The sequence below is a fragment of the Ceratotherium simum genome, chromosome 7 (assembly GCF_057802395.1).
Source record: "Ceratotherium simum simum isolate JZ-2026a chromosome 7, ASM5780239v1, whole genome shotgun sequence".
Lineage (NCBI taxonomy): Eukaryota > Metazoa > Chordata > Mammalia > Perissodactyla > Rhinocerotidae > Ceratotherium > Ceratotherium simum.
Window position 1 is genome coordinate 22148600 of NC_141906.1, and position 26945 is coordinate 22175544.

Below are 26945 nucleotides of genomic sequence, written 5' to 3' on the forward strand. Positions count from 1 at the left end.
CCATTGCTGGCTTTGAAGATGGAGGAAGGGGACCGTGAGCCAAGGAAGGTGACAGCATTATAGCAGCAATAGGGCAGGCAGTGGCAGACTAGTAACACAGAGAAAACCCTCCAAGAACACCCAAAAATACAAAAAACACACATACACACACTTTTTTAAGCAACTGAACTGAATGAAATCTTCAGAGCTCAGAACCTCAGGAGTAAGAGAGCATTGGGCTGGTGTTTGCCCTATAAGCCACTGCCAATTCTCTGATGGCCTAATGGCTGGGCTTCAATGCGCCATTTGAGAGGGACAGGAGACAAGGCTTAAGGCCTGAGCAAAGGGAGAGATTAGATAGGAGACCTCTGTATTTTACAGGCAGGATGCAAAAGGGCCATACTCTCAGTAAACTAGAAAAACCCACCCCACAGAAGGACATTTGGCCTGGAATAAGAACACACATAAATAATTCTATATTTTAAAAAGATAAAAAGAGGGATGAGGGAAGCAACAGAAAGAGTGAGACAAGTAGAAATCAAAAAATAAAATAGTTGACAAATGGTCAGATGAATTAATCATCAAAAAAATGCATATACACTAAACTGGCCAGTTAAATACAGATATTGTCAAATTGGTTAAAAAGTAAAAATGCATCCATATTCCACTGGCAAAAGATACACCTAAAACAAAGGTACATTGAAAGGTTGGGAGAAAAAGGATAGAAGGAGATAATACCAAGAAAATAATAACCAAAAGAAAGTTGCAACAGACAGATTAACATTAGGCAAAATACTGTTTAAGGCAAAAAGCATTGCTAGAAATGAATAGCATTATTTTTTTTTTTTTTTTTTAAAGATTTTATTTATTTTATTTTTTCCCCCCAAAGCCCCAGCGGATAGTTGTATGTCGTAGCTGCACATCCCTCTAGTTGCCGCATGTGGGACTCGGCCTCAGGATGAACAGAGAAGTGGTGCCTCGATGCGCACCCGGGATCCGAACCCGGGCCACCAGCATCGCAGCGCGCGCACTTAACCACCAAGCCACAGGGCCGGCCCATGAATAGCATTATTATATGATGATAAAAGCATGCACCAGAAAGATATAATTTTAAAAGTGTATTCATATAATAAAAAATATGGCTTCAAAATATAAATGGCAAAATATTCAGAATTATGAGACAAAATCTACCATCTAGCAGGATAATTTTAATATGCATTTCTAACAAACTGGTAAGATCAAATGGACAAAAACATCAGTAATGATAGAGAAGATGCAAACAAGTTGGACGTGATGAACAAATATAGAACATTGCACCTAACAACTGGAAAAATGCTCACACTTTATGAGCACACATGGAACATCAGTAAAAACTGACAATGTCCTAGTCAAGGCCAAAAAGCAAGTATCCATAAATTCCAAAGAATAAGTATCAGAGACCACTTCAACCACAACACAATTAAGTTAGCAGTCAATTTAAAATATATATTATTGATTTTTTTTTAATTTGGGTTTTGAAAGAGAACAGATATATTCAAGTAAGTAGAGAAGAAAATGATAAAGAATGGATATTCAAATAAGTTAAGTATGAATATATATTAAGTCTAGATATATAATGCATATTTATCTATATATACTGTGATGGTTCATTTTATGTGTCAACTTGGCTAGGCCATGGTATCCAGTGATTACTCTGTGAATGTATTTTTAGATAAGATTAAAATTTAAACCAGTAGACCTTGACTAAATCAGACTGCTCGCCATAATGTAGGTGGGCCTCATCCAATCAGTGGAAGGCCTTAATACAAAAAGACTGATCTCCCTGGAAGAAGAGGGAATTCTGCCAGCAGATTGCCTTCAGACTTGAACTACAACACTAGCTCTTCCCTGGATCTTCAGCCTGCCAGGCCACCCCGTAGATTTTGGACTTGCCAGCTCCCATAATCACATAAGCCAATTCCTTAAAATCAATCAATCAGTCAATCTCTTGCTCAGAGATCTTCTGTGTATATGTATGTATGTATACATATACACATACACACACACACCCACAAACACACACCCTATTGGTTCTGTTTCTCTGGAGAATCCACATTAATACATATATACATATTATCTATTTACAGAATAAATAATATACACAAACACACCACGTACATACAATGGAAACTGATCAGTAAAGGCAAAATCAGTTCTTTGAAAATAGTAATGAAAAAGATAATCTCTGGCAAGATTGATCAAAATATAGAAAGAAGTCACGATTAAGCAATATTAGGAATAAAAACAGATACAACAAGTATAGCAGATCTTAAAAAGACAAAATTTGATGGCCAACTTTATGCTAACAAAATTGAAAACCTCAGTAAAATGCACAAATTTCTAGAGAAATATAACTTGCCAAAACTCAATTGGGAAAAAATTAAAACCTGACTGTCCAGGGACTGGCCCGGTTGTGCAGCAGTTAAGTGCACACGCTCCACTTCGGTGGCCTGGGGTTCGCAGGTTCAGATCCCAGCCACGCACTGATGCACCGCTTCTCAAGCCAGGCTGTGGCGGTGTCCCATATAAAGGAAGATGGGCAGGGATGTCAGCTCAGGGCCAATCTTCCTCAGCCAAAAAAAAAAAAAAAGAGGAGGGTTGGCATTGGATGTTAGCTCAGGGCTGATCTTCCTCACAAAAAAAAAAAAAAAAAAAAACACCTGACTGTCCATAACCATTAAAAAATAAAATCTTTCAAGGAGAAAATACTAGGTCCACATGGTTTTACAGGTCAGTTCCTAGACTGACAACTATAGCAAGTATTTAAGGAACAAATGAGATTTCCAATTTTACCCAAAGTCTTTCAGACAATAGAAACTGAGGCTACACAGCCATAAAGGAGTGGGAGGGGGGCTCTGCCAGCAAATGAAAAAATAGAATGACGGCTGTTGAACGGTGCTTGCCACCGAGGGCCACTTCGACCTCTTCACACAAAGGGCAGTCTTTGACCACTCAGCCCCGCTGGACAACTCCGAACTTCGACTTGCACTCTCTTCAGGGCAAAGTCATAGCCGGGAACTCTCATCCTGAATCCTGATTGGGAAACAGGCGAGTTGAGGTTTTGCCACTTCGTTACTGATGACTGCTATCTACTGATCCCTCTTCCGAGAGGGTGTGAACAAGACCAAGTAACTGTTCAGAGCACAGACTCATCATCAGCCTTCAACATCACAGCTGAAATCATTCATGGGTCAGGTGAATAATCTCAGTCTTGATTAGAACTTTCTCTGCCCCCAATCTTTTAAAAAAAAAAAAATCCCAGACATTAAACAGACTTGGCAGAGAGGCCCAGACAGAGCAACCTCTTTTTTAACTGTCATAAAACAGACTCCTTTTAACTATTCCACATTGATGGGTACAGCTTGTAGATAATCGCATGAGTAACTTCCCGCCACAGCGAAGATGAATAAGTGGCCTGCTGTGTCCTGACCACGGGGTTCTCTGGTCCTACTACAGAAGTGGCCTCACAGAGCAGCCACCGAACCCATTAGCCCACAAATTAAGCCCTATACAAAAATAGGGTAGTGGCAGTTGCTCTGGGCCAGCCAGAGAGATGTAATTAAGCAATATATAGTTAATTTCAATTGTCAACAGCATAATTCAATTATGGTATTATTTGCAGGCCATATCACAGGGATTAACCAGGAGGAAGACCAGATCAAAGGTTAACATCCTACTGGAAGGTACAACAATGGTCTTTTGTACTAGAAACAAATCATTTTTGACAAGGATCCTGAGGTCTTTAACAATCACCTCTTCCCAACTTTCTGGCATAAAATTCTAGGGTTCCAATCAAGTATAGTCCCACCTGGGATACACCCATTCAGGTTTTAAGAATTCAACTTTACAAGGAGTTTCATTTAATAGTCCTATTTCTGCTTACAAGGCATTTCTTTTTCTCATACCCCAGTGCCGTTGAGTGCCCCCAGATGACAGTCACCACGCTGTGGCTGGTGAGGGGCGTATTTGTGCCTCAGGATGTCCTTTCAGAATATTCCTAGCCTGCCTGTTTATAGGAGTGATAATCTCCTGTATTGTTTGCATTGTTTACATTAATTGGAGGAGGGGGACACTTTTTTGCATTAAAGGCTTAATTACATAAACATTAATATCACATGTCCTAAGGGTACTCTGGAAAGAGTTTTGGAAAGTAAACAGGAGCCTATCGTACTACAGAGTAATAAATAAAGGGAAATTCCTTGTTGTGTAGTGTCATGATTATGAATAATCATTACTGAAGGACTTCTGTCTGTTTTAGTAGGAATCCATGTTGGTTTTGCATAAAAGGTTGCTATTTGAGGCACGCAGAAAGCCCATAAAAATTTCTTCCATTGAAATAAGTGGTAATTGTGTTTTCATAAAGTGAGAGAATACAGTCCTTGGGTACTCACTTGAGTACTTTAACAGATGCAAAAGCAACTGTGTATTGGCAGTGGTGTTGGCACTACCTGACATCGTTGGACTTCAAATTACAGTCACACATCGCTTAAGAACAGGAATGCGTCATTAGGCGATTTCGTCGTGGTGTGAACATCACAGAGTGCACTTACACAAACCTAGATGGTATAGCCTACTGCACACTTAGGCTATATGCTACTAATCCTACGGGACCACCGCCGTATATGTCGTCCGCCTTTGACTGAAACATCATTATGCAGCGCATGACTGTAATAAGAGAATAGAAAGAAGGAAGGGACGATTTAAACATTCACACATTAATGTCATTTATGCAGGATCTGTGGTATCATGATGAGGTGACACAATTTGCAAACTTTCTTTTAGCTGTGGCACCCGTTAAGCAAAGGAACCCTCACTTGGAACGTGTAAGAGAAATGAGAGCAAAGCCACTCCGGCTAAGGGATTGGGAGCAAGAACAGAACTGGACCTTGTTCCCAGTGAACTCTTTTCTCCCATAGATGGCCCCAGAGAGCCCCCAGGGCTCTATCGCACATCATCATAAAACCAAGGCAGGAAAGAAAGGAGCCCAGAAGAGACTTAGATGGCCCTGACTCAAATCTTAGTTCTGCCATTTACCAGAACTATGAACTTGGGTGGTAAAAATAATAATGTCTATACTAATATCAACAAAACACACAGTAACTTATACCAATTGAGCACTTACTGAGTGCCTTATTTCCATTAATTTAATCCTGCCAGTAACATGAGATAGGTACTGTTATCCCCATTATTTTATATGTGAGGAAACTGAGGCTCAGAGGGATCAAGGAATTTACCCAAAGATCCCACAGCCAGTAGTAAGCAGCTGAGCTGGGATTCAGACCCCAACAGTCTAACTCCACAGTCCACATTAACAACCATAAAAATTCCTAAGCTCTTTGGTCCAGTTTGACCCAACCATCTTAAAAATGACGATGGTGTTAATCATCTTGAGGAACAGTGTCCTGTACAAAGCCATTCAATAATTATCACTCTTTTCATCACAAATCACATAGAACATACGCCCTCCAGACACTAACAACCTCGATGTTGAATATTCTGTCAAATAGCTCCGGTCAAACATCTGTGTGGGCCAATTACTCCTTAAGAGATGGTTCACAGGACATGCCAACCACCGAGTCTTCAAAAAAATTAGTGATTTGTTATTCCAAAAGAATCAGCCAAACAAAGGCAGGGATAGAGAAAAGAATAAATGAAGTTCAGTATGCAGCCAGATAGAGGATATAGAGAGAAACCAGTACCTGCCTCCTGACCAATGAACAGGAGAGCCTATTCACAAAAGTAAATAAAAGATACATGTGACAAATATTTATTAAACACCTATTATGTGCCACAGACCAATCAAGGCCCTGGAGATGGACAAAGCCTCTGTCTTCATGGAGCTTACACTCTGGTGCAGGAGGCAGACAATAAACGAAGCGACAAATGTGGGTGTAACAGGTCAGGGGATGAAAAGTGCTAAAGAAATACAAACAGGATACGAGGACAGAGAGTGACGGGGGAGATGCTATATTAGACAGGGTTGGGGAAGGCCTCTCTGATAGGGAGACCTTTCAGCTGAGATCTGCTCTGAGTGTATCTGGAGGACAGCATTCCAGCAGAGGAGACAGCAAGCACAAAGGCGCTGAGACAGCCAGTGCATGTGGCTGAAGGGAGATAAGCCGGGAGGAAAGTGGTAGGAGACGCAGCCATAAAGGCAGCCAAAGGCTGAATCACACATGGCATCGGTGGCTGTGACGACGAGGACTTTAGATTTTATCTTGAGGTGGGAAGCCATGGAAGAGTTTTGAGGAGAGGAGTGATGTGATTTGATGGCCATTTTTAGGATTACTCTGTGTGAGATACTCTCGGAGCAGAGACCACTCGGAAGACTACATCTTAATCTTGTAGACCCCGGGCAAGTCTAGCGAGGCATGCATAAGCCTTACACAATGAAAACCACAAAACTCAAATGGGTGAAATAAGGACCTGAATAAATGAGAAGTCTACTGTGTCCCTAGACAAGACTTAACATGAGAAAGACTTTTTGTCCCTCATTAATTTACCAAGAGCTAACCTTTTATAGTGCTTACTACGTGCGAGCACTGTTCTAAGCACCTTATATGTATAAGCACAGCAACCCTCTAAGGAGGGTACCATTATTATTCACATGTTAAATACGAGGAAACTGAGGCCCAGATCATGTAAACAACTTGTTGTAGAACTAAGATTTGTTCCAAGCAGTCTGACTGGTGCTCCTCCTGACCAATCTGCAAACAATGCCTTGGAACGTCTTAAATGGCCTCTCCACAAAATTCTCACACCTGTTCCAGACAGAACAGCCCAGGGAGCCCTTCTAGAAGGAAGCTGCCAGGGTAGAGAACTAAAATAATGGAAGGAGGAAGCACTTTGTGCTGGAGGGGTAGAAGGATGAGTCCCCTGGGTTCCACACACCCACATCCAGGACCCCTCCCTCCATATCCATCGCAGATCCTCACTGCAGAATCTGGGCCAAAGCAAGGCCCTGAGGATCCAGCCACATAATCCTCTCTCAGAGACAGAGGGGATTTTGCCAGAGGCTTCGTCATTTTAGGAATGCCTGTGTAGAGAAATTAGGAGGCAGGAAGCAGGACTGACTTCTTTAGGAGGTGTCTCACTCATCCCTCACAGCCATCCAAGAGCTCTGTGCTCTGCCAAGGGCTCTCTCAGAGTCTCCTCCTTGCTCCTTAGCTGGGGGCTCAGAAGTGCTGATGACCTGAGCTGGTCTAAGGGTCTGACCCTGTGGCTCCGATCTCAATGTACATGAGCCCTTGGGAGCTTCTAAAAGGATTGCTAGGAAATCCACACTCTTGACTCTTTCCCCTCAAAAATGCTTCAGAGACCCTAACCTACAAGAGGACATCCTAATCTATGGAGTTTCTGAAAAGTGGGACATTAATTACAGCCTCTCAAGGGCGCTTTCATTCACTGAGAAATTAAGATCCTGACAGATGACAGCTAGAACACGATATGGTGCCACCTATAACATGAAGAAGCTTCGAGACACAGACAACCTCCCCCAGGCACAAACAACCAGCACCCTCAGTGAGTCAGATGTATCCTGCAGGATGGAAAAGCAAATGCTTGAAAAGAGGCAGTGTCAGGTACCCATGCATGCCCGGAGCTCTGGCCACAATCGGCCCAAACCTTCCTTCTCCAGGTGTAGCTCCGCACAATGAGGGCAAAGGCCCAAAAAAGCATGCCAGTCAGCAAATAAGGCCACTGACCTGTGTCAAGTAAGGACAGAAAGACTGCGTCCTTTGGGAAAGAGTTTCAGTGCCAGGTTTTTTCTAACCATACTGGCTATGGTTGCTCCCATCAAGGAGTTAATCAGCCAGAACAGCCCACTGGCAGTCTTTTCCAATTAACTAGTTTTGCTGGATCTTTTCTAGAGAACGTTCCTAACTGGCTAACGCAAACATGAAGTCAAACAGTTGAGATGGATAAAAAACAATAAGGCATAAAGAACATCCTTTAGGTGATGAGATGAATCAAAACAAAACTGCCTCTTGACTCCTAGCTGTGGAAGCAAGCTGACACCTGCATCAGGCGGCAAGTCTGCTAGACTTCGAGTTTCAGCTCCACCGTGATCAGCCATGCTATGTGCTCTGAAAAATTAATAAAATCAATCTCACCGCACCCAAACTGCCATGCAGCCAGGATCCAAACTGCAACACAGTTACAGACAGACTAACATATGGGACATCCACACTGTCTCAACAGAGACCTAAACTCACACCAGATATCCAAGATTCCATGAGTTTGTTCTCTTAAAAAAGAGATGGCATGCACAATAAAATAAGTCTAACGAGGGGCTTCTCTCTGTGCCAAGAAAGAAAAGTCAAATGAGAGAAAACAGTTTCCCAAGTGTGGAGGACAAGCCATCGATCACTTGGATTCCATGACCGTACCTGCAATGATCCCATCCATCTGCACCAGGGCAGCTTCCAGCGCGTGACTAGCATCAGAAGCCATGACTCCTTTCGCCTGCTCAGTCTCCTCCTTCTCTTACTGAAAAGTCAAATACAGAACAAAGGGAAAATTACAGAGAGTTCCACATTATGCACACAAGACCACAAAACCCTCTTATTCCATCATCATACAGCGCATTCTCCTAAGAATCCTGGTAGCTGACCTGTGGTTTCTGCCATCTCTGGCCTCTCCCTCCTGGCATGAGTGCTCTTTTTCCACAAATCTTTAGCACATGATTCCATTCAATTCTGTAATTAAAAGCCACTAGGGCTCTCCAGAGTGACCTGTAGCAGCAAGACAGCGATTGCCACACCTCGCCATCATTATAGTCCCAGGCTCCAGAAGCTCCAGCCACCACTGGGGAAGGCTCCCCTACATGTTGTGTCGGGAAACAGCACTGCTAAGGAGCACTCTATCAGGACGTGCCCTGCAGCAGTGGGGATCTGGACGGTCCAGCAGCCATTTAACTGTCTTATAGCAGCACTTGCCCCACATCTGCAACACTTTCCTTGGGCTGAGATCCAGGCTGAGAGGCCTCAACCGTCACTGCCACTTTCACTTCTCGAACTGTCAAATGTGCCCAGCCTAGGAAGGCTGCGGACACACTGTCATGGGGTGAGTACTGTCCCAGGAACCAGGAGCACTGTCTCTTACTATTTTACCTCTACTCTACTCAGCACTTTTCAAGGTGCAGAATCCTACCTTCTTAGGCTGGAGAACTTCTCCAAGGATACCTAGTACAGCCACTCATGCTGAATCTCCCCTCTGCTGGAAGAGATGGCAATTAGTTCCATCTCTGGACCACTCTGTCTCTAAGAAAGGTCTTTAAGCTAAACTGTCATTCTGTAGCCTCTTCTCATGTTTCTTGCTTCCCACTCCCTCCCGGGGCGGCAGGGAGGACTTATAACAGCACTTGTAATCCTAAGAAAAGACTTAGCTCACATCTATAAACTGGAGACATGAGTTATTGTTTGCTCGTTCAGCAAAAACTATGCGTGTGCCCAGTGGGCATAGGTGCTGTGGAGAACAGAGGCCAGGCCCCCATGCCCAAGAATGGCACAGGTCAGGAAACAGAAGGTCCTGAGGGTCTCTGCTCATTTTCCCCGTGAAGGTGGACCTTCAGAGTAAAGAGAGAAAAGTGAGCAGCCACAGAAAAGTGGCTTTGGAGATGGTGTGGATAAGGATCTTAGGATCCACAAAGAACCACACTAGACTGTACCAGACAGTAGCAGTTAAACAGGCCGGGTTCAAACCCAACTCTGCCACTTACTGTGTGAGCTGAGCCTCAGGTTCCTCATCTGTAGAATGGGGATAGTAACAGCACCTAACTCACAGGGTTGAAGTCATGACTAAACGAGTAACTAATATTTTGTAGAAAATGCTCAGGACATTCTTTGCACATAGTAAGTGCTCGATATATGTCAGCTATTTCTGTTTGTAAGTGAGGAGATAATCTCAGGATGCATTTGTGCCAGGATAGCTCACTGGATGAGAGACTTTGAAATGAGGTAGGCTCAGGAGAGAGAACCTGGATAAGCCCAAGAGGCTGGTTCCTCTGGAGGAGGCAGGCACTGCAAACAGAGATAAGCAACCGATAGTGTGGAGGGGGAGGGCAGTAATTCACAGGTGCAAAGGCCAAGGAAGGTTCAGGAACAGGCGCTGAGCCTCAGCAGGCCGAGAACCATTGCACAATCAGTTCAGGGGAATGAGAACGGGAACCAGCAGAGGGGTGGGAGTCTCAGTGGCATATCAGGGCCATGGCAGGAGCCAGGCAAGGCCGTAATGAGGAACAGAGCTGCTCAGCAGTGAGAAGGGTGGCCCAGAAGACTACGGAACAAATAGAGGTGCAAATCTCGGGGTCTGAACAGAAGCAAGCCTGCTGGGGATGAAAGACAAGGTGGCAGGAGAGGGGCAGGCAGCAGAGCTGGGCAATATTCAGCACATTCGCACCTGTTCAACCACCTGCAATCTTAAAAGTTGGGAATACTTCCCTCTGAGGACTTCCCACCGCTCCCAGGAAAAAATCCCAATTCCTTACTACGACCCACAAAAGAGGCCTGTAGGATCTGGCCAGCCAACCCCACAGGGCTCTCCCCATTGCTCCTCATGCTTTGGCAGCACTGGTCCCCTGTCCACCCCACCCAGCACGCCAAGACCCTTTCCTCCTCTGCAAGTTTACACCTACCATCTCCTCCACCCTGAGCTCACTTCCCCAGCTCTCTGAACGGCTGACTTATTCTCATCCTTCAGGCTTCAGCTCAAAAGTATCTTCTGAGAAGCATTCCTTGCACACCCTCATCTAAAGCAGCCCCTTCACAGCACAGCAATTCCAAAGTATCTTGTCCATATATTTGTTTCCTGCTAACTGGCCTTGCTAACCCTCTCCATGGAGGCCGGGGGACCCTGTCAGCCTTGTTCATCCCTATGTCCCCAGTACCTAGCAGAGTACCTGGCACAAGGAAGTTTATGGGGAAATTCTTGTGAATAAAATGATGGATCCATGCAGCCAACATTCCCTGAACGCTGCTGTGCTGGGTGCTGGGGGGATACTGGTAAATCAGACCTAGTCCCTGCCCCCATGGACCACACGGTCCAGTGGAGAAGACAGACGTATGTACAAATAATTATGACACAGGGTGAGGCGTGCTGAAAGAGGCAGGTATGCAGTTTCCTTGGGTCTTGAAGGGTGAGTAGGAGCTTTCTCAGAAGATAAGGGGAGAATGCTATTCCAGGCAGAGCGGGTGGTGGAGGAAATGTAGAGAAGCATGTAAGGGCAGGATGTAGTTGGCAAATGTCAAAACGGTTGATGAGATTATACAGGAGCATCCAGCTGCACAAGATGAGTCAAAACCTTCCACAGGATTCACATAAGCCTGACAAGGGCAATTAATGAGAGGAGCTGGGGAATCACACCCACTACCTCAGGGGTCTGGACACCAGTGCACAACAAATCAAGTGGCCTCAGAAGAAAACACGACAGAGATTTTAAAAAGAAAGATCTCATATTTCAGTGGACTGGCCCCATTTGGAGCCTACGACCAGGGTGAAAGGTGGGAAGGCAGTTAGAAGGTGGCAAGCCCAGAGGGCCCAGGCTGCGTCCCCTGCAACAGAAGGACCATAAAGGACGACCCATGGGCCCTCTGCCCAGGGATGAGTTTGTACCTGGCAAACAGCGAGCTGGGTGGACCCGTGGGAGCTGGCGTAAAGCTAAATGTGAGTCAAGAGTGTATCATGTTTACAAGCCAGGAGCCTGCGGCCGGTAAGATTGGGAACTCTCGGAAGTGGGGAACCTGCTCTAGGCCGCTGACGAGCTCAGCTCTCGACCTGCTGGGTCTGAGCTGATGGCGGGACACCTGGCTGAGAATGGGCCTTGCCAGCCTCTGTCACAGGGCAGCTGTGAGGTGTCAGTGGGGTATGGAAAAGACTTTTGCAGGGGCAAACATGCCAGAGGGGTCAGGCCTCCAGCTCCCATCTGTGAACACGGACACTCTTATTGGACCAGGGAAGCCACAAGGTCACCAACCATTCCCATTCTGGCAGCTACAGCCCTTTTCTTCCCTCACCACTGTCAAGGTTAGAGCTCCCCATCAGTAACGCACCATGGGACAATCCCCGCCCTCCAGGAACTTGAGGTCTCAGAGGCAAACATGTCATCCAGCAGCATTCAGTGTGTCTAGTGTCTTCCATGTGTCTTCATCCTCTCAGGGACACAGCACCTCCCTGGGCAGCCTGGGTTCATCAGGGATGTGGGGCTTACGTGCACAAAGCTCCAGAAGCTTGCGCCAGGAGGCCTCCTGGAGAGAAGTGAGGTGAAGAGGCCCGAGTGCACATCCAGAAGAAGCAACAGGCAGCTGGGAAAGAGCCAGAATCCAGGGCAAACTCCAAACAGACAAGCAAAAGGCAGGGCAACCTCGAAGCAGGTGGTGGGAGTGGAAATGAAACCATGTTCTCTACCTATGAGAGGGGAGCCAGAGCAGCCACCCAGGGGCCTGACACAGCCTGGATGACAGAGGAATAGACACTGGGCCCTGGGGCCTCTAAGGAGGGGCGCCCACCAGTCCAGGAAGGAGAGGAGCAGGCAGAGGAGGACGTTGCTCTTAACGTGCTCAGTACAGTGACAGCTGTTATATTGGCTGAAAGCGTTTTCATTCTCTCTGGACACTTAGACTAGTAACAGTTTGACTCTGATGAGCAGACAGGCTTCTCATACCAAGAAATAGGCTCATCTCTTGCTACAAAGATAAGGCAGGGAATGTTGTTTAAGAAAAGCTGTGGTCCATTCATCACGTGTCCTTTCCTGCACCCACAGGCCTCTCTGGGTGCTGTCATCTTCCTATCTGTGACAGTGTCTGAGGCTGAAGCTCTGCCTCATACAGGACTTTACCCTCCTCTTTACTACCAGCCAGCGGGAAAATGACCCCATGTCTGTCAGACCAGGCAGTGAGGAAGGAACAGCCATGTTTCAGAACGTCAGTGTCTGCTGAGATGTCATGGCCACATGAACTGCAGCCCACAAAGCCTAGTTTGGCACCTTAAAGTTAATTAGGCTGCAGGATCTGCATGTGTTCTGAAATTTAGCCTGTCACCTGCTGTACTCTGAGGCAAGCAGGGATCTAGATACTACTATATTAACTATTCTCATGTTCAGCAAAGGAGAAGCAGAAGTAGGCAGGAACCACCAGTTAAAATAAGTCTCAGCCAAGTAAACCTTAACTTATCCCACCCGTACTGAATTGGGAGCTTCCATTCCACTTTATAAACTACTTTTCTCTCAGTAAAAGTGGTTAGGGTTGCAAGTGTTTGGGGTAGGCTCACACCATCTGGACGGAGGAAGGAATGAGGAACAGATCAGAGTCCCTGGTACCCCTGCTCCTCCAGGGTCTCCAGTGCCAGAGCTGGGCCCTGACTTCTCAGCAGCTGCATCAAATGGGGGCCAGCATCCCTGAGTAGAAGGCAAGGCCCAGGGAAGGAACTCTCAGCCAAGAACCTACCACCAACAAACGTCTCAGACCTCTCGCTTCCCTAAATGGCCAACACTATATCACAACAACCAAAGTCTTTTCCCCATAATTTACAGGTCGCCCATAAACCACAGCTGCTCGTAAATGCTTATTTTAAGAAATATCTCTTGCTGTCTATCCCTAGCTTGGCAGACAGCCTCTCAAAAGGATACAGGAAACTTACTTCTTTGGGATAGTAGAGCAAGAAGCCATTTTCAGCATTAAAAAAAAAAAACAAATGGAGGAAGACAGACAAAGGACCTTGATGGCAGTGCCTAAATTCTCAATTACACCCCATATCGACCAATAACAACTTTCTTTTTCAAGGACAAAGAAGAAAGCACACAGGTTCATAACCAGACAGTCTTGAGTTAAAACCTGGGCTCTGCTACATAATGGCTGTGGGTATTTAGACAAGTTATTTAACCTCTCTTAGCCCCAAATGTCTCATCTATATAATCAGTATAAAACGAATCTCATTGTTAGAGGAGAAAGTAAACAAGATAGACATCAGGTAAATACAGCAGATTGAACCCAAACATCTAATTTAGCTACCCACTGAAACAACAGTAGAGGAATTTATTTTGAAAGACATGAACCCACAAGGACGTGGAGAATGTGATAGGACCTAAGGGAGATGCCAGGGCAACAGCTATGCAGCAAGCATAGAAGGGAAGCCAGTCCACGTTGGAGCACTTCCAAGAGCTCTGGGAGCAAGTGCTGCAGTAACGTGAAATTAACAGGACACCTGATGCATCTGAACATCTTAACAGATTTATATAATTGGTGAGGAATTAATTCAATGATAGGAAGATAGAAAACCGAGCAAATGATAAAAGAACTCCACAGAAACCAAAAAATAAGAGTAATCACAGCCCTTACAATGAAACACCACAAGCTGATCTAACCGGAATTGCATTGGTAGAACAGGGGGATGGAAAAGTGCTTGCGAGAAGTGGGGGTAGGACTGGAAAGAGAGCTGATTCCCCCGCTTCTAGAATGGGAACTCGTACATCACTAGATAAGGACAACTGAAAAAAAATAATAAAGTAGCTGAACAAGCATTTTTTCAGCAATATGGATTAAAAAATACTAAAAGAATTTTAAGTGGCTACATCTGAGGAAGAGCACAGGCAATGGGAAGGCGGGGAGACGGCTGTTTTAACAAATCGTATACAATTATTTGACTTTTGTGTAGGTATATAGTAGTGATAAAAATAAAAACAATCAAAAAGATTAAAAGAGATCATATGTGCAATGTGCCTGGCACAGAGCAGAGATTCAATTCAGCAGAGCCCCTTTCTCCTCTTGGGCAGGTATCTGTTAGCTGCTTGCTAAGAGTTTATCCAACATTATCGCCCTTAATCCCCAAACACCAGGTAAGAATTATTCTCCCCTTTACAGATGAGCAAAGAGATTAGGCAACTTGCCTGAAGATCTAATTTATCTTTTAAAATGGACCCGGGGGGTCGGGGTGGGGGGCACACACAGCAGTGAACACAGGAATACCAGGAAAGAGATGAAGGTAGCTTGGACCAGAACGACAGTGGTAGATGTTCTAATCCTTGATATATATTGATGGCAAACCAGTAAGCTATACTGATAGATTGGACACAGACATGAGAGAGAGGAGTCAAACATGGCTACAAGGTTCTTGCCCTGAGCCTCTGTCTAGGAGAGTGGGGAGGACTGCAGGAGGAACAATGTGGGGGTGATGAAATCAGGAGATTGGTTTTGGAAATGTTCCGTTTAAGATGCCTTGGGACACCTAGGAAGATATGCTGAGCAGGCAATTGAAAATCTGAGTCTGATGTTCAAAGAGGGGTCTGGGCCATAGATAACAATTTGGGAGCCTTCTGCATAAAGACACCTAGGAAGATATGCTGAGCAGGCAATTGAAAATCTGAGTCTGATGTTCAAAGAGGGGTCTGGGCCATAGATAACAATTTGGGAGCCTTCTGTTTAAAACAACTAAACAACTGCAGGAAGTAACTTAAGTAGTATAGACAAAAAAAAAAAAAAAGGAAGAGTCCCCAGGGATCTCTGGAATACTCCAACGTGCAGCCACCAGGGAGAAGAACCGACAAGGAAGACTGAGGAGCAGCAGCCACGAGAACCGAGAAGGTGGTGCCCTAGAAACAAATGAAGGGTTCAGGATGGAAGACGCAATCAGGGGTGCCAAGTGCTGCTGAGTCAGACCAGAGACTGTCTTCTCTCCAACCTCTCGCTGGTGGTGATTTCATCTGCTCCCACAGCCTCACCTGTCCCTGCATTACCTCACCCTAGAGACTGCAGCAGCCTCCTATCTGGTTGCCCTGCCTCCAGGCAGCCCTCTCCATTCACCCTGCAGTAAAGATTCACCTGACTCAATGGTCCTCACACTTTGGTGCCTATTAGAATCACTTGGAGAGCACAGATGCCCAACTGAAGAAGTAGAAGAACTGCCAATTGACTGCAAACAGCTCTCAAACAGGCACTCTTCTGCTTAGGAAGTCTCAGGGTACAACTCACACCTTTTACCATGTGGACTCAACCTACTCGGTTGCAACTTTAACTTCCATCAAACCCCTTGGGGAAGCTCTGCCCCATCCCAATCAAATGTCTTATAATCAGTGGACAGATTCTAACTGTTAGTTAATTGACCGAACCAGCAGCTTTCCCTGCTAAATTCCCATCTTATCTTCAAGCCACTTCTTCCAGGAAACCATGCTTGATCCTGCCCACCTATATGTGGTCTCCCCATCTCTTTAATCTTGCAGGAAAGGCATGAAAGAAGCCGTGCACAGCCATCTGCCTGCAACCCTTCCCTGTGTCTGAACCCCCGAGGGCATCCATTCTGTAAGCCCTGAAGAAACTTCTACAGATTAACTGATAAAATAAAACTATTCATTGTCAGTGGGAAACTAAAGCTTGGAACAGTGGGGACAGGGCGGGGGAGGCGGCAGCAGGAGTTGTCCCACTCCACCCCACACACCTCACATCCACCTCCTTCTCCAAGTCCTCACACTTGGCACCCCAACAGATGGTCCCCCCAAACTGCTTCCCATCCCACCTCAGTGATGCCAAGCCAGAAGCCTGGGAGTCATCCAGGACTTCCCTTCTCTCACCCACGTCCAGTTGGTCACCCTGTCCAGTAAAGTCTCCATCCTCACCCCTCTCAGATCTGTCCCCTTGTCTTCACCTGCCTTGCTTCAGGACACATCATCTCCCATCAGAGTGACTACAGTGGCTTCCGGACTGGTTTTCCTGCCTGCAACCTCACCCCCACACGCACCCCTTATCCTCTGCACTGCTACCAGGATGACAGGTCTATTTCACAAACCTTACCAAGGCACCCCAGCACTTGTACAGCTTTTCACCAGCTTCCTAACACCCAGGAAACAAGCCAGAGGGAAGTTAAGGACCCACAAGACAACTGAGAGCGTGCACTCTGTAATCAGGCCTGCATTTAGCACCACGTTCTTCCCAGCACAGGCTATGCCCCTGGACAAGTTCCTTAATGACACTGAGCTTCATTTTTCTTATTTATAAAGTGTGAGAGAACATATACACATTGTGAGATTGTGGGAAGTCAACGAGATAGTGTATGTAGAAGTCCTTTGCACTTAACTGGTGAGAGTTCATAACCGTGGCAGCTGTAATTCCCTCAGCCAACCCAGCCCTGCCCTGAGCACCAACCATCCCATGCAACAGCCAAGCTATTTTCACCTCGCCTGCTTTTATTCTAAGGCTCCCTCAGTATGCAATGTTCCAGCCCAAGACCCCCACTCCACCTGCTCAATTCCCACTCCTCAATTCCAGCATCATGATTCCAGGGGTCCTCTCCCATCCCCCAGATGGAAGTGACTGCCCCACTCCCATGAAAGATTTCCCTTACAGCACCCAGAACTCTCTCGAGCACTGGCCACTGATGTGGGTGACTCCTCTGTCTGAGTGGTAAGCTCCTCGTTGGCAGGGCCACGTCTCTGAGCCCAGAGCTCAGCCCAGGACCCAGCACAGAGCAGGCAGTCAGCAGGCAGGTATGTTGAATGGTTGAACAGAACCATACATCTGCCTGAGGGAGGCAGCTGGAGGCTGACCAGGGGCAAAATTTCTCTCCAGCTGTGGATCTGTGACACAAGTTATCTGCTTCCAAAATACAACGGGGTTGGTACAGGATAGGCATTCCTATTCCAGAAGGGAGAAAATGGAAGGAATAAAGGGGTCATTGGTCTAAATTGGAAGCTGAGAGGCTCCCAGGAGTAGCAGGCCAAGTCTGCCTGGGGCCCTGAGGCCTGACTGAGGTCCTGTCCAGTCCTGAGGTCTTTGTCCCCCAAGGGAGGGGCCGGACGGTGAAGAGAAGCAGCACACCTGGCCTGAGAGCAATGGCAGGGCCCACAGACACCGTTTTTGTGTCAGGACCGAAGGACAAGGCCACAGGCATTAACTGTCATGGAGCAGAGGGGCCAGACACAGAGAGACATCCTCTCATGACAAAGGGGAGTCCTAGCAGGACAGAGGGACCAAGATGTTAAGAAAGCTGCTATCAGAACTGCTGAGGGCCTTTAGTGAATATCCGAGTCGAGTAACAGTGAAGAGGTGGAGCCCTGACTTCTTTTGTCACTGAACAGAAGCTTAAGTAGCCTAAGAAAAACTGCACAGGAGAAAATAAAAGAATGCCACCGAAGGTGAACAAGCACGCTTAACTTGTGCCCATCTAATCATGGTATCTGTAACTCCTAATAACAAACGTGTTTAAAGCTTTGGCTTCAAAATGTTTTTCCCACACCAGGCTTCTCATCCCCACCTAAACATCCCCAATCAGGCTGTTCTGATTAATCAGCCAACTCAGCTGAGACCAGAGGGGCTGAGATCCATCAGAACTGCTGAAAGGGCCCTGAGCCCAGGCGCGGGCTGGCGGCAGGGGACGAATGCAATATTTCTTGCTTAGCGTCTTTTACCCGCTGTAGCAGGTTAGTGAGTTGTGTGCACTGGGCATTCCCAGCCACTCCCTGTTGGGTGAGTTCCAAAAGCTCCCTAAAAACATTCGTGCTGGAACCCAGCTCCACTGAACCTGCTAGAGTCCTTTTGCTTTCTGGACCTTCCATTTGACACCCAGCCAGCTCCTGCCGCATGTCACTGCTCCTCCACCAGCCTCCTTTGGCACATCCAAACCCAGATGCTTCCACTTAGGCACCGACCCAAAAAAGCTCAGGCCCTTCTCACCAAACCACAGCCCTTTACACAGGACTCCACGATCCCAAACAGCTCTTCCACCAACATGTGGTAACAGCAGGGGACCTGGTCACAGAGCTGAACACCCTCCTCTAAAGAAAGAACGAACAGCACCAGGCACTGACACCTCACCTCCAGACGCCGTGAGGCCGGCCTTCCTCCCAGCTTAGCTGTCCCCCAGACTCAGGAGCAGGAGCGACATCCTCCCTCCTACTCGGAATTCAGGCTTCTTAAGAGAAACACCACCCCAAAGACATGAGCATGAGACACAGCGAGCCCAGCCCACAAGGAGGAGCACAGGGTCTGGCCAGGAAACGGGTGTGAGAGAGTCTGAGGCTGTTGTGGCTCACACCCAAACAGCACATCTGACCTTCTGGGCTTAAGGAACACTGAAGAGCTGATGTTGAGTTTCCCTCAAGGTCTTTGCTTAATATTTTTAAACACGTGCTTCACTTTCCTCTGACTGTTCTCACCTCCCATTTCTGCTCTTGACATTCTGCCCCCGAGCTGGTTCTTTTGTCCAATTCAAGGGCTTATTGTGGTAAAGAGGCCAGACAGTCCATGAGCAAGACCACAGGCCTTAACCCAGGCCTGCCAAGGAATGGTTTGGGCAGATCTCAAAAGACAAGGAATGCAGGTACTCCAACAAGGAGAGAGATTAGGGGCGAGGCAGAGAGGCAGGAATCTGTGCCTTTGGGAAGAATGAGATGGGGAGCCAGATGGTGTCCAGAGTGTAGACCATCGCCAAGCTCCCCATCAGTTCACCCCTTCACATTGTGCTGAAGACAAGTACATCTGTATCCTTGGTGGGGGGAACTGGGACGGAAGTTTCTTTCCCTTCCTTCTGCGAGTCTCAGAAAGAGTAGATCTGAGGAGTAAACATAAATGAGAGTGTCCCCTTCGAGGCCGGGATGTGAAGGACCAGGCCTTGACCACAAACACCTCACACGCTCAAAGATCTAGCGGCCTGTCCTTGGCCCCTGGGCATCCACGGTGCATCAAATGATGGCAAATTACTTCGTGCCATGCAATCTCCACCTGACTGTAAGAGCTGCCTGCTCTGGAAGCTCACAGGGCGTTTCCTCTCTCCTACAGAAGCAACAGCCCCTGTGAAAACACTTGGTCCTCTTGATCTCATTTAATCTTCCTGGTGATGCTGTGAGGGATATGCTGTAATTATCAGCCCCATTTACAAAAGAGGCAACTGAGATAGACATGTTAAGACATTGCCCAAAGTCACAAGGCTGCTGAAAGTCCTCCCGTGGAGTCCAGTCTGTCTGTCACCTAAGTACCTGCTTGCTGTCCCCTCCACACTGCCTTGCCCTTCAGATTTGCCCAAAGCAGTGACGAGCTGTGTGATGGGGAAGCTGGTTTCCATGTCCAAACCAAAGAGAGCTCAAAACACCCGGAGCCAAGAGACTCACTGCTAACCCCTGCCATGAACATCTCATCTTCATGGGGACTCTGCCCACTGCCAACCCCTTTCAACTCTTACAAGATGGTATTTTACTTGAAAAAGTATATACAAAACAGGAAATAATTGTCATAAAAATACATTACCCACAAAAATCAATATATACAATTTTTAGATTTGTTTATGCATTTAACAAATACTACTTGCCCCCTATTATCTGTAAAACCCTGCAGTTTGATGCTATGAGGAAAAAAATGAATGTTAAGACTGACTTATTTATGTACCAAGGGCCAAAAATCCTTCATCTCTCATCCACACCAACTAGATTGTTAAGGTTTCATGTAGAATTGGGCCTCTATCTGGGAGCTATGAGCCAATGCCAACAAACTTTGGCTTTTGCCAATGTAGACTTCAGAAATTCATACATTAATTAACAGTCTAATTTCAAAGTAGTCATGGTATTCCTTTGTGAGAAGAAAAACATCATTTCCCTGAAATTCCCAACAACTCTAAAAACAAGTTCAGATGGCAATTAACTGCTAAAGTCTACAATGTCACTAGTTCAACAGGCTAGTACATGTAAACAGGCAGTAACAGGTAAACCATCACATGGAAGTTAGTTTCAAAGACAAGCTGAGTTTCAAAAATCGACCATTTGCCGATCATTTTATGGATAATAAGGCTCACCTCATCATCCATTCATTCCAGTCAACGAATAGTCAAGGAGAAGATCAGAGGTGCCTGGCACCACAGAGGCCTGGGGGTTCCGAGGGAGAAAGACACATGCACCACAACCACAACAACACAGCAGGAGGTGTGCTCCCGGGAGAGGGAAGCTCAGCATGCTCAGAGCATGGCAGCAGGAGGAAGGAGTGACAGTGTAGTGTGTGCAATCCTAGAAGGCTTCGTGGAGCAAGTAAGATTTCACCAGACGGGGAGCAAGGAGAAATCCAAATGCATTGCAAGAGGAGTAAAGAGCATACCCAAGGTATGCAAGAATCTAGAGGGGGCAGGGGTGGTGTATGGAGCTCTGAGTGTCCAGAGAACTGGGAATGACTGGCAGCAAATGAGGCTGGGACCAGCTTGTGAAGGGTTCTCACCTCATCTCACCCCTAGCACTTGGCCTTTATCCATCAGGCAATGGGAACCACTGAAGGGAACTACTCAGAAGCCGCCACTCTTCCCCAGCAATAATGTAGAAGGATGCAAGGACCTGAGGGAAGGATCCTTCTCAGAGGAGCTCACTGGGCTCTCGGGATTCCCTCTCCCCGACTGTAATCAGACTATAGCAGCCTGTCCCCTCCACCTTCCACCTCAGGAACCCTCCCGTACCCTCCCCACACTTCTCTGACTCAGTTTCCCCTTTCACCACCTCCTCATTCTGTACAGAGAGGATGAGGCCTCTCTACTCCAGGCCCCTCAGCCCTGCTGCATGTAAGCAGTCAGTGCACAGAATCATCACCTGAAACTCCACCTGCCTCTCTCCAACTACCTCCCGGGTCGCACTGAACCTGCTCCCCAGCTCACTCTGCCTCTCTGGTCGGGACTTGTCCTGACTCTCCCCCTGTCTGGGGAGGCAAGTTCGGGTGTCTCTTCTTCCTCCTGCTCCAGGATGCTAAACAATACATACAGCTCCATCAGATACCCATGCACCCAGATCTTTAATCTTGTGTTTCCCTCCTATCAGATTCCTCCTCAGCAAGCTACCATGCATCTTTCTTTGGTGAGAACCAGATTCCCTCAATTCCCTTTCTCTCCACCTCAACCCTCCCCTCTGCCCTTGGATCCTCTAATCTATCATCACAGAGGTCCAACCTCTCCATCATTCCATCTCTAAGCTGAATCCGCATCTGTCCCCCTCTCCCGCTCCTTCCTCTCAACCCACAAATATGAAAGCCTCTGCCATCCTAAAACACTTCCTTTGGCCCTGCATCCCCTAGCTACCATTTCATGTTTCTCCTTAGCTTCATCACCACAGCATCACCTCCCACTCGCTCTGACACCTTCGCAATGAGACTTCCATTTCCTTGCACTGATGCCATGCTCTCATCTGTCAAGCGACCTCAGCTCTATTCCATGAGAGGCAGCATAGTGCAAGCTGGAGCATCAGACCGCCTGGCTTAGACCCCAATTAATTTTTTCCTATTGAGGTCACATTGGTTTATAACATTATATAAATTTCAGGTGTACATCATATTTTGCTTTCTGTATAGACAGCGTCGTGTTCACCACCAAAAGTCTAGCTGCCCTCCATCACCGTGCACATGTGCCCCTTTACCGCTTTCACCCTCCCCCTGCCCCCTGAGAACCCCATTTCTGACATCACTCGCTGTGTGTCCCAGGGCAAGACGCTTACCCTCTGTGCCTCAGCTTCCTCATCTGTAAGATAGGAACAATAAAAGTACCTACTTTAAGGGGTGGTTGTGCGGGTTAGCTAATACTAGTAAAGCCCCGAGACCCGCGATCAGTCAGGGTCAGCTTGGATTGCTTTCATCAGCATCTCATCCGTGCCAGTAGCCCTGAGATGGTCTCCTCCTTTGGCATTCGGGACAAAGCGCTCTCTAGATTCTTCCAGCTCTTCGTCCAGCTCCTCGTCCTTCACTCAGTTCTATCTCAGCTTCCACTCACTGCCCCAGGGCAGATTCCACGCTCAGTTTCTTTTTTTCCTTCTATAGTCTCTCCCTGGACAATCCACATTTCATTTCTATGTTCACAATTCATAAAACTAGACTGCTCTTGAAAGCTCCAGACCAAAATATCCAAATGTTCATGGGCTTACTGGCTATTTCTTAGCAGCCCCTGAGATTAAGCACGATCAGAAACTCTCTCAACATGGTCCTTGCTTGGCAGGTCCTAGCCTCCTCGGACTGCACACACTGCATTCCCCTGTGACCCTTCCCTGACCCCTCCCTCGCCTTCAAACAGCAGACAGTCCCTGGGGATGGCTCCATGCAGGGACGCTCCTCTCCATCCCACCCTGCCCAATCCAGCTGCCCCAGCCTGTGGTCAGGTATTCAGAACCTCAGCAGTGAGAGCCTCCTCTCACCTGAGCAACCTCTGGCCTCTCCCACAGCACTGCAAACTCACGAGTCTGGCATCCAAGGCATTTCTTAGCTGGCCCCAAGTTGTCCTCAACACATGGTGATAATAATAATGGCTGCCATTTATCAGACATTCGCTCTGCACTGAGCTGAGCATTTATATGTATCTCGTATCTCAATATCCATATCTGTTATTATCCAAATTTTACAGACAAGGAAACTGAAGCTTGGCGAGTTTAAGCACTTGGTCAAATCACACATCCAGGAACCAGCAGAGATGGGATTTGAAGCCAGGCTGTCTGACTCCAAGGTTATGCTCTGAACCACCGTGCAGCACTTCCTCACCAAGCCTAGCTACCTCCAACCGCATTCTTCTGAGTTCCTAATCCTCCAGCCACAGGAGAGCCTTCTCATTTTGCTGTGCCTTCTTCATGCTGTCCCCTCAAGCTAAAGGTCCCTTCTCCAGTCTCTGTCCATCAAAACTAATTTTTCAAGGCCCAGATGATTCTCCTTCCTCTATGACAGCATTCCCACCCCTACCTGTCCAAGAGAACCTCTACTGAGACCCACAACACATGCTCACACCTTCATTTAGTTTCTGTTTCACGTTGCGATGGGAATATCCAATGGGAGGACACCGACATTCTCTCTTTCTGGGACCTCCTCACCTGGCGGCAGCTAAGTATGTGACTGGTGGGAATGAGAGAAGGAACTGGGCATGTGCAGCTTAGCCCCATCCTTCCCTCTGTCCAGAGCCGCCCTGCCAGAGGGAAGCGGCCTGCCCTGGGCGGAGGACTGCATTCATCCAGGTCCCTGATAGAGGTGGGTATGCTAATTCAGCAAAGGGATGTATTGGGAACCCTATTGGCTGCATTCTCTAAGCATCTTGATTAGCCCTAGAACTGATATCTTGTTTCCATCTGTCTGACTCCGGGTCTTATTTTTCAGTCGGGGCCAAATCCAGAGGGCATATAAGTAGTACAAACAATTACGACATGCCCCACCCAACCCGACTTACCCTCAGTGGAAGACTGGTCAGTGTTGGTCTGTGTGGCACACTGGTGACTGACACACCATCTCTGGGGGTAGGAATTGATCACTAGCAAGAAGGCCCCATAGCATCCTGGGGTGACACCGCTACCAGCCACACAGAGGCCTCCGTTTGGGATCCTGGCTCCCCAGCAACCTGCAGATGACCCTGTAATTCGCTTTCCCAGGTAGGGAAATGCCAGGAAGGTGGTCTGGGAAGGCTGGCATTTGTGTTGTGGCCGCTGTACAACACCTGCCAAAGTAAATTAGTGCACTGGTGTCTGGTTTATAGACTAGCCTTGTCAGTTTGGTCAGCATGAATCAGGCCCCAGGCCACAAGCACCCTTCAGTGAACAGCTAATGATGGTGTCTGACTCTGCAAACCGCCCCCCTATGCAGTCCTTACCTCCATCCTCTCCCCTGTCCAAACCCCACCTACCCCCGTGGCAGACAGAACCTGACTCCACTGACAGGAACCTGCTGGCAGTATGTTTCCTCAACCCCAGAACACATCCTTCAGCCAAAGCTACCCTCGTTCTCCTTCTCACAGCAGAGAACACATGCATGCACGCACACAAATTTACCTCCAGGGAGGAATAAATGGACAGCAAGTCGTTTCACTGCCTCAACCTGAAGATAGACAGAGTCAGAGAAATGCTTCAAATTCAACCTCAACTTGAATACTTCCTAAAAGCTTCACCTCAAAACCTGCTCCCTAAAAACTATAACCAGCAAGGGGTCATTGTTAAAGCTGGGTGATGGGTAAGAAGAGTCGTTATACTATTCTGTCACCTTTTGTGTATCTTTGATTTTTTTTAAATAATAAAAGATCTTTTTTAAGCCCCACCACTTAGGAATCTAGGCTTTTCCAGGGGGGAACACAGGATTCCACCCTCCCTTGCTGGGGACCAGTAGAACTGAGATTTGAACCCAAATTCCTGTTGCCTCATATGGTGCTCTGTCTATGGTGCCATTCAGACTTCCTGAAGGTCCTAACATCTGACCAAACACTCATCTCATCATCATTCAGATCCTCATCATCTCTCACCTGGATTGCCAAAGCTGCCTCCTCTAGGCTTCCTCCTTATAGCTGACCCTTCTTCAACCCATCTTTCCCAGTGCAGGCACCTTTATCATCTCACTTACAGCTCTGCTTATATGATTCCTCAGTATGTCTGTCTCCTCTTCTAAATTAAGATGCTTGAGAGTAAAGAGTATGTTCTATTCTTTCTATTCTGGGCCCAGCAACGAACCTGACACAGATGGACACTCAGTAAATGCTGGCTGACACAAAATGTGAAATGTGTGCCTATCTGAGTGGTGAACAAAGGGAGAAGAGATATGTGACAGAGACAGACCTTGGCCAGCTTTCTGAAGTAAGGGTGGGCAGTTGTCCACAGCAGCCTCTCCCGTCTCGCTTTCTCCATAACTGAGGTCCCTCTCTCTTGCAGCCTGATAGCCAAGAGGCAAAGGCAGCTCTGCCGTAAGGGGAATCTGGCCATGCTTAGGCCTGGCATGAGCAAGAGACATAATTGATAAATGTGATTATGTTCCCAAAGGATCAACAGGAGAAGAGGATGTAGCTTCCCCTAACAGATGATAAAACCAGGCATTTCTCCTCATTCTATTATTTTAGAATGCTAAGCAACAAGAAAAAAAAAAAACAGATCTGACTTGGCAAGATGTCTCTATCATCTCGAGTGTTCGGGGGCCTCCTGCATAACTTTAGCCTGCAGCCAGCTACCTCCTACAAGCCTTTAGGAGGCTTGTAGGATGCCTGGGGATGAACACAGGCCCTAGAATTTGGCAGGCTCTAGGTAAAGACTAATTGAATTAATCAAAATTTATTCTGTATTTTGAACCTTCATTTCAACATTTGTTAAACAGTTTAATTTTGAATCAGTGCAATAGTTTTCCTTTTGCATTAAAAAAAATTTGAACCTGTAGGAGATCAAAGAATTTTCCTAAAGACAGGCTGGGTGCACTGGCAACAACAGCCTGGCTCCTGCCTCTGTCAGAGGAGAAGGGGGCTTCCTCTGCAGGCCTGGGCGGGAGGGAATTAGCAGAGTATTAGCAGGTCTGTCTTCACTGGAGGGCTGAGGGCCACATGGGAGCCAGATGAAGACACTGCACAGAACCCACTGCTGCCAGAGAGCCCAGACCACAAGGGAACAGCTCAGCCGGGACTTTTCTGGGCTGAGCCTTTGGACAAGGCCAGTCAAGCTTCCTCCTCTGGCTGGGCTTCATCTACCTTCCTCTCCTGGTCCTTTGGTGGGACTAGCAGTGAGTGCCTCTCCATCCCTCACCACGACACTGAGCTTTGTCCACTGAGGAATTTGGAAACATGCTGTTATGGGCTGAATTGTGTCTCCCCTCCACCAAATTCACATGTTGAAGTCCTAACTCCCAGTACTCCAGAATGTGACTGTATTTAGAAATACGATCTTTAAAGAGGTAACTAAGTTAAAATGAGGTCATTGGGGGGCCCTAATTCAATCTAACTGGTATCCTTATAAGGACACAGACAAGTACAGAGGGAAGACCATGTGAAGGCACAGGGAGTAGATGGGCATCTACAAGCCAAAGAAAGAGGCCTCAGAAAAAAACAACCCTGCCAACACCTTCATCTTGGACTTTAGCCTCCAGAATTATGAGAAAAGTTAATTTCTGTTGTTTAATCCACCCAGTCTGTGGTACTTTGTTATAGCAGCCATAGCAAACTAATACATACTCTCATCAGATCTTGGACACACAGCTAGGCAAACCTATTGAAGGAAGGCA

General features: G+C 47.0%; 1 protein-coding gene across 4 annotated transcripts in view; it reads right to left on the reverse strand.

Moving 5' to 3' along the window:
• The window catches only part of PPFIBP2 (PPFIB scaffold protein 2), a 144059-nt gene that overhangs the window by 104213 nt on the left and 12901 nt on the right, over positions 1 to 26945 (reverse strand). For all 4 annotated transcript variants that reach the window (XM_087433272.1, XM_087433271.1, XM_014782637.2 and 1 more), the window contains exon 2: positions 8406 to 8505. In XM_087433272.1, coding sequence (XP_087289398.1) covers positions 8406 to 8469 — 64 coding nt within the window. In that variant the 5' untranslated portion in view covers positions 8470 to 8505. The remainder of the gene's footprint in view (positions 1 to 8405; positions 8506 to 26945) is intronic.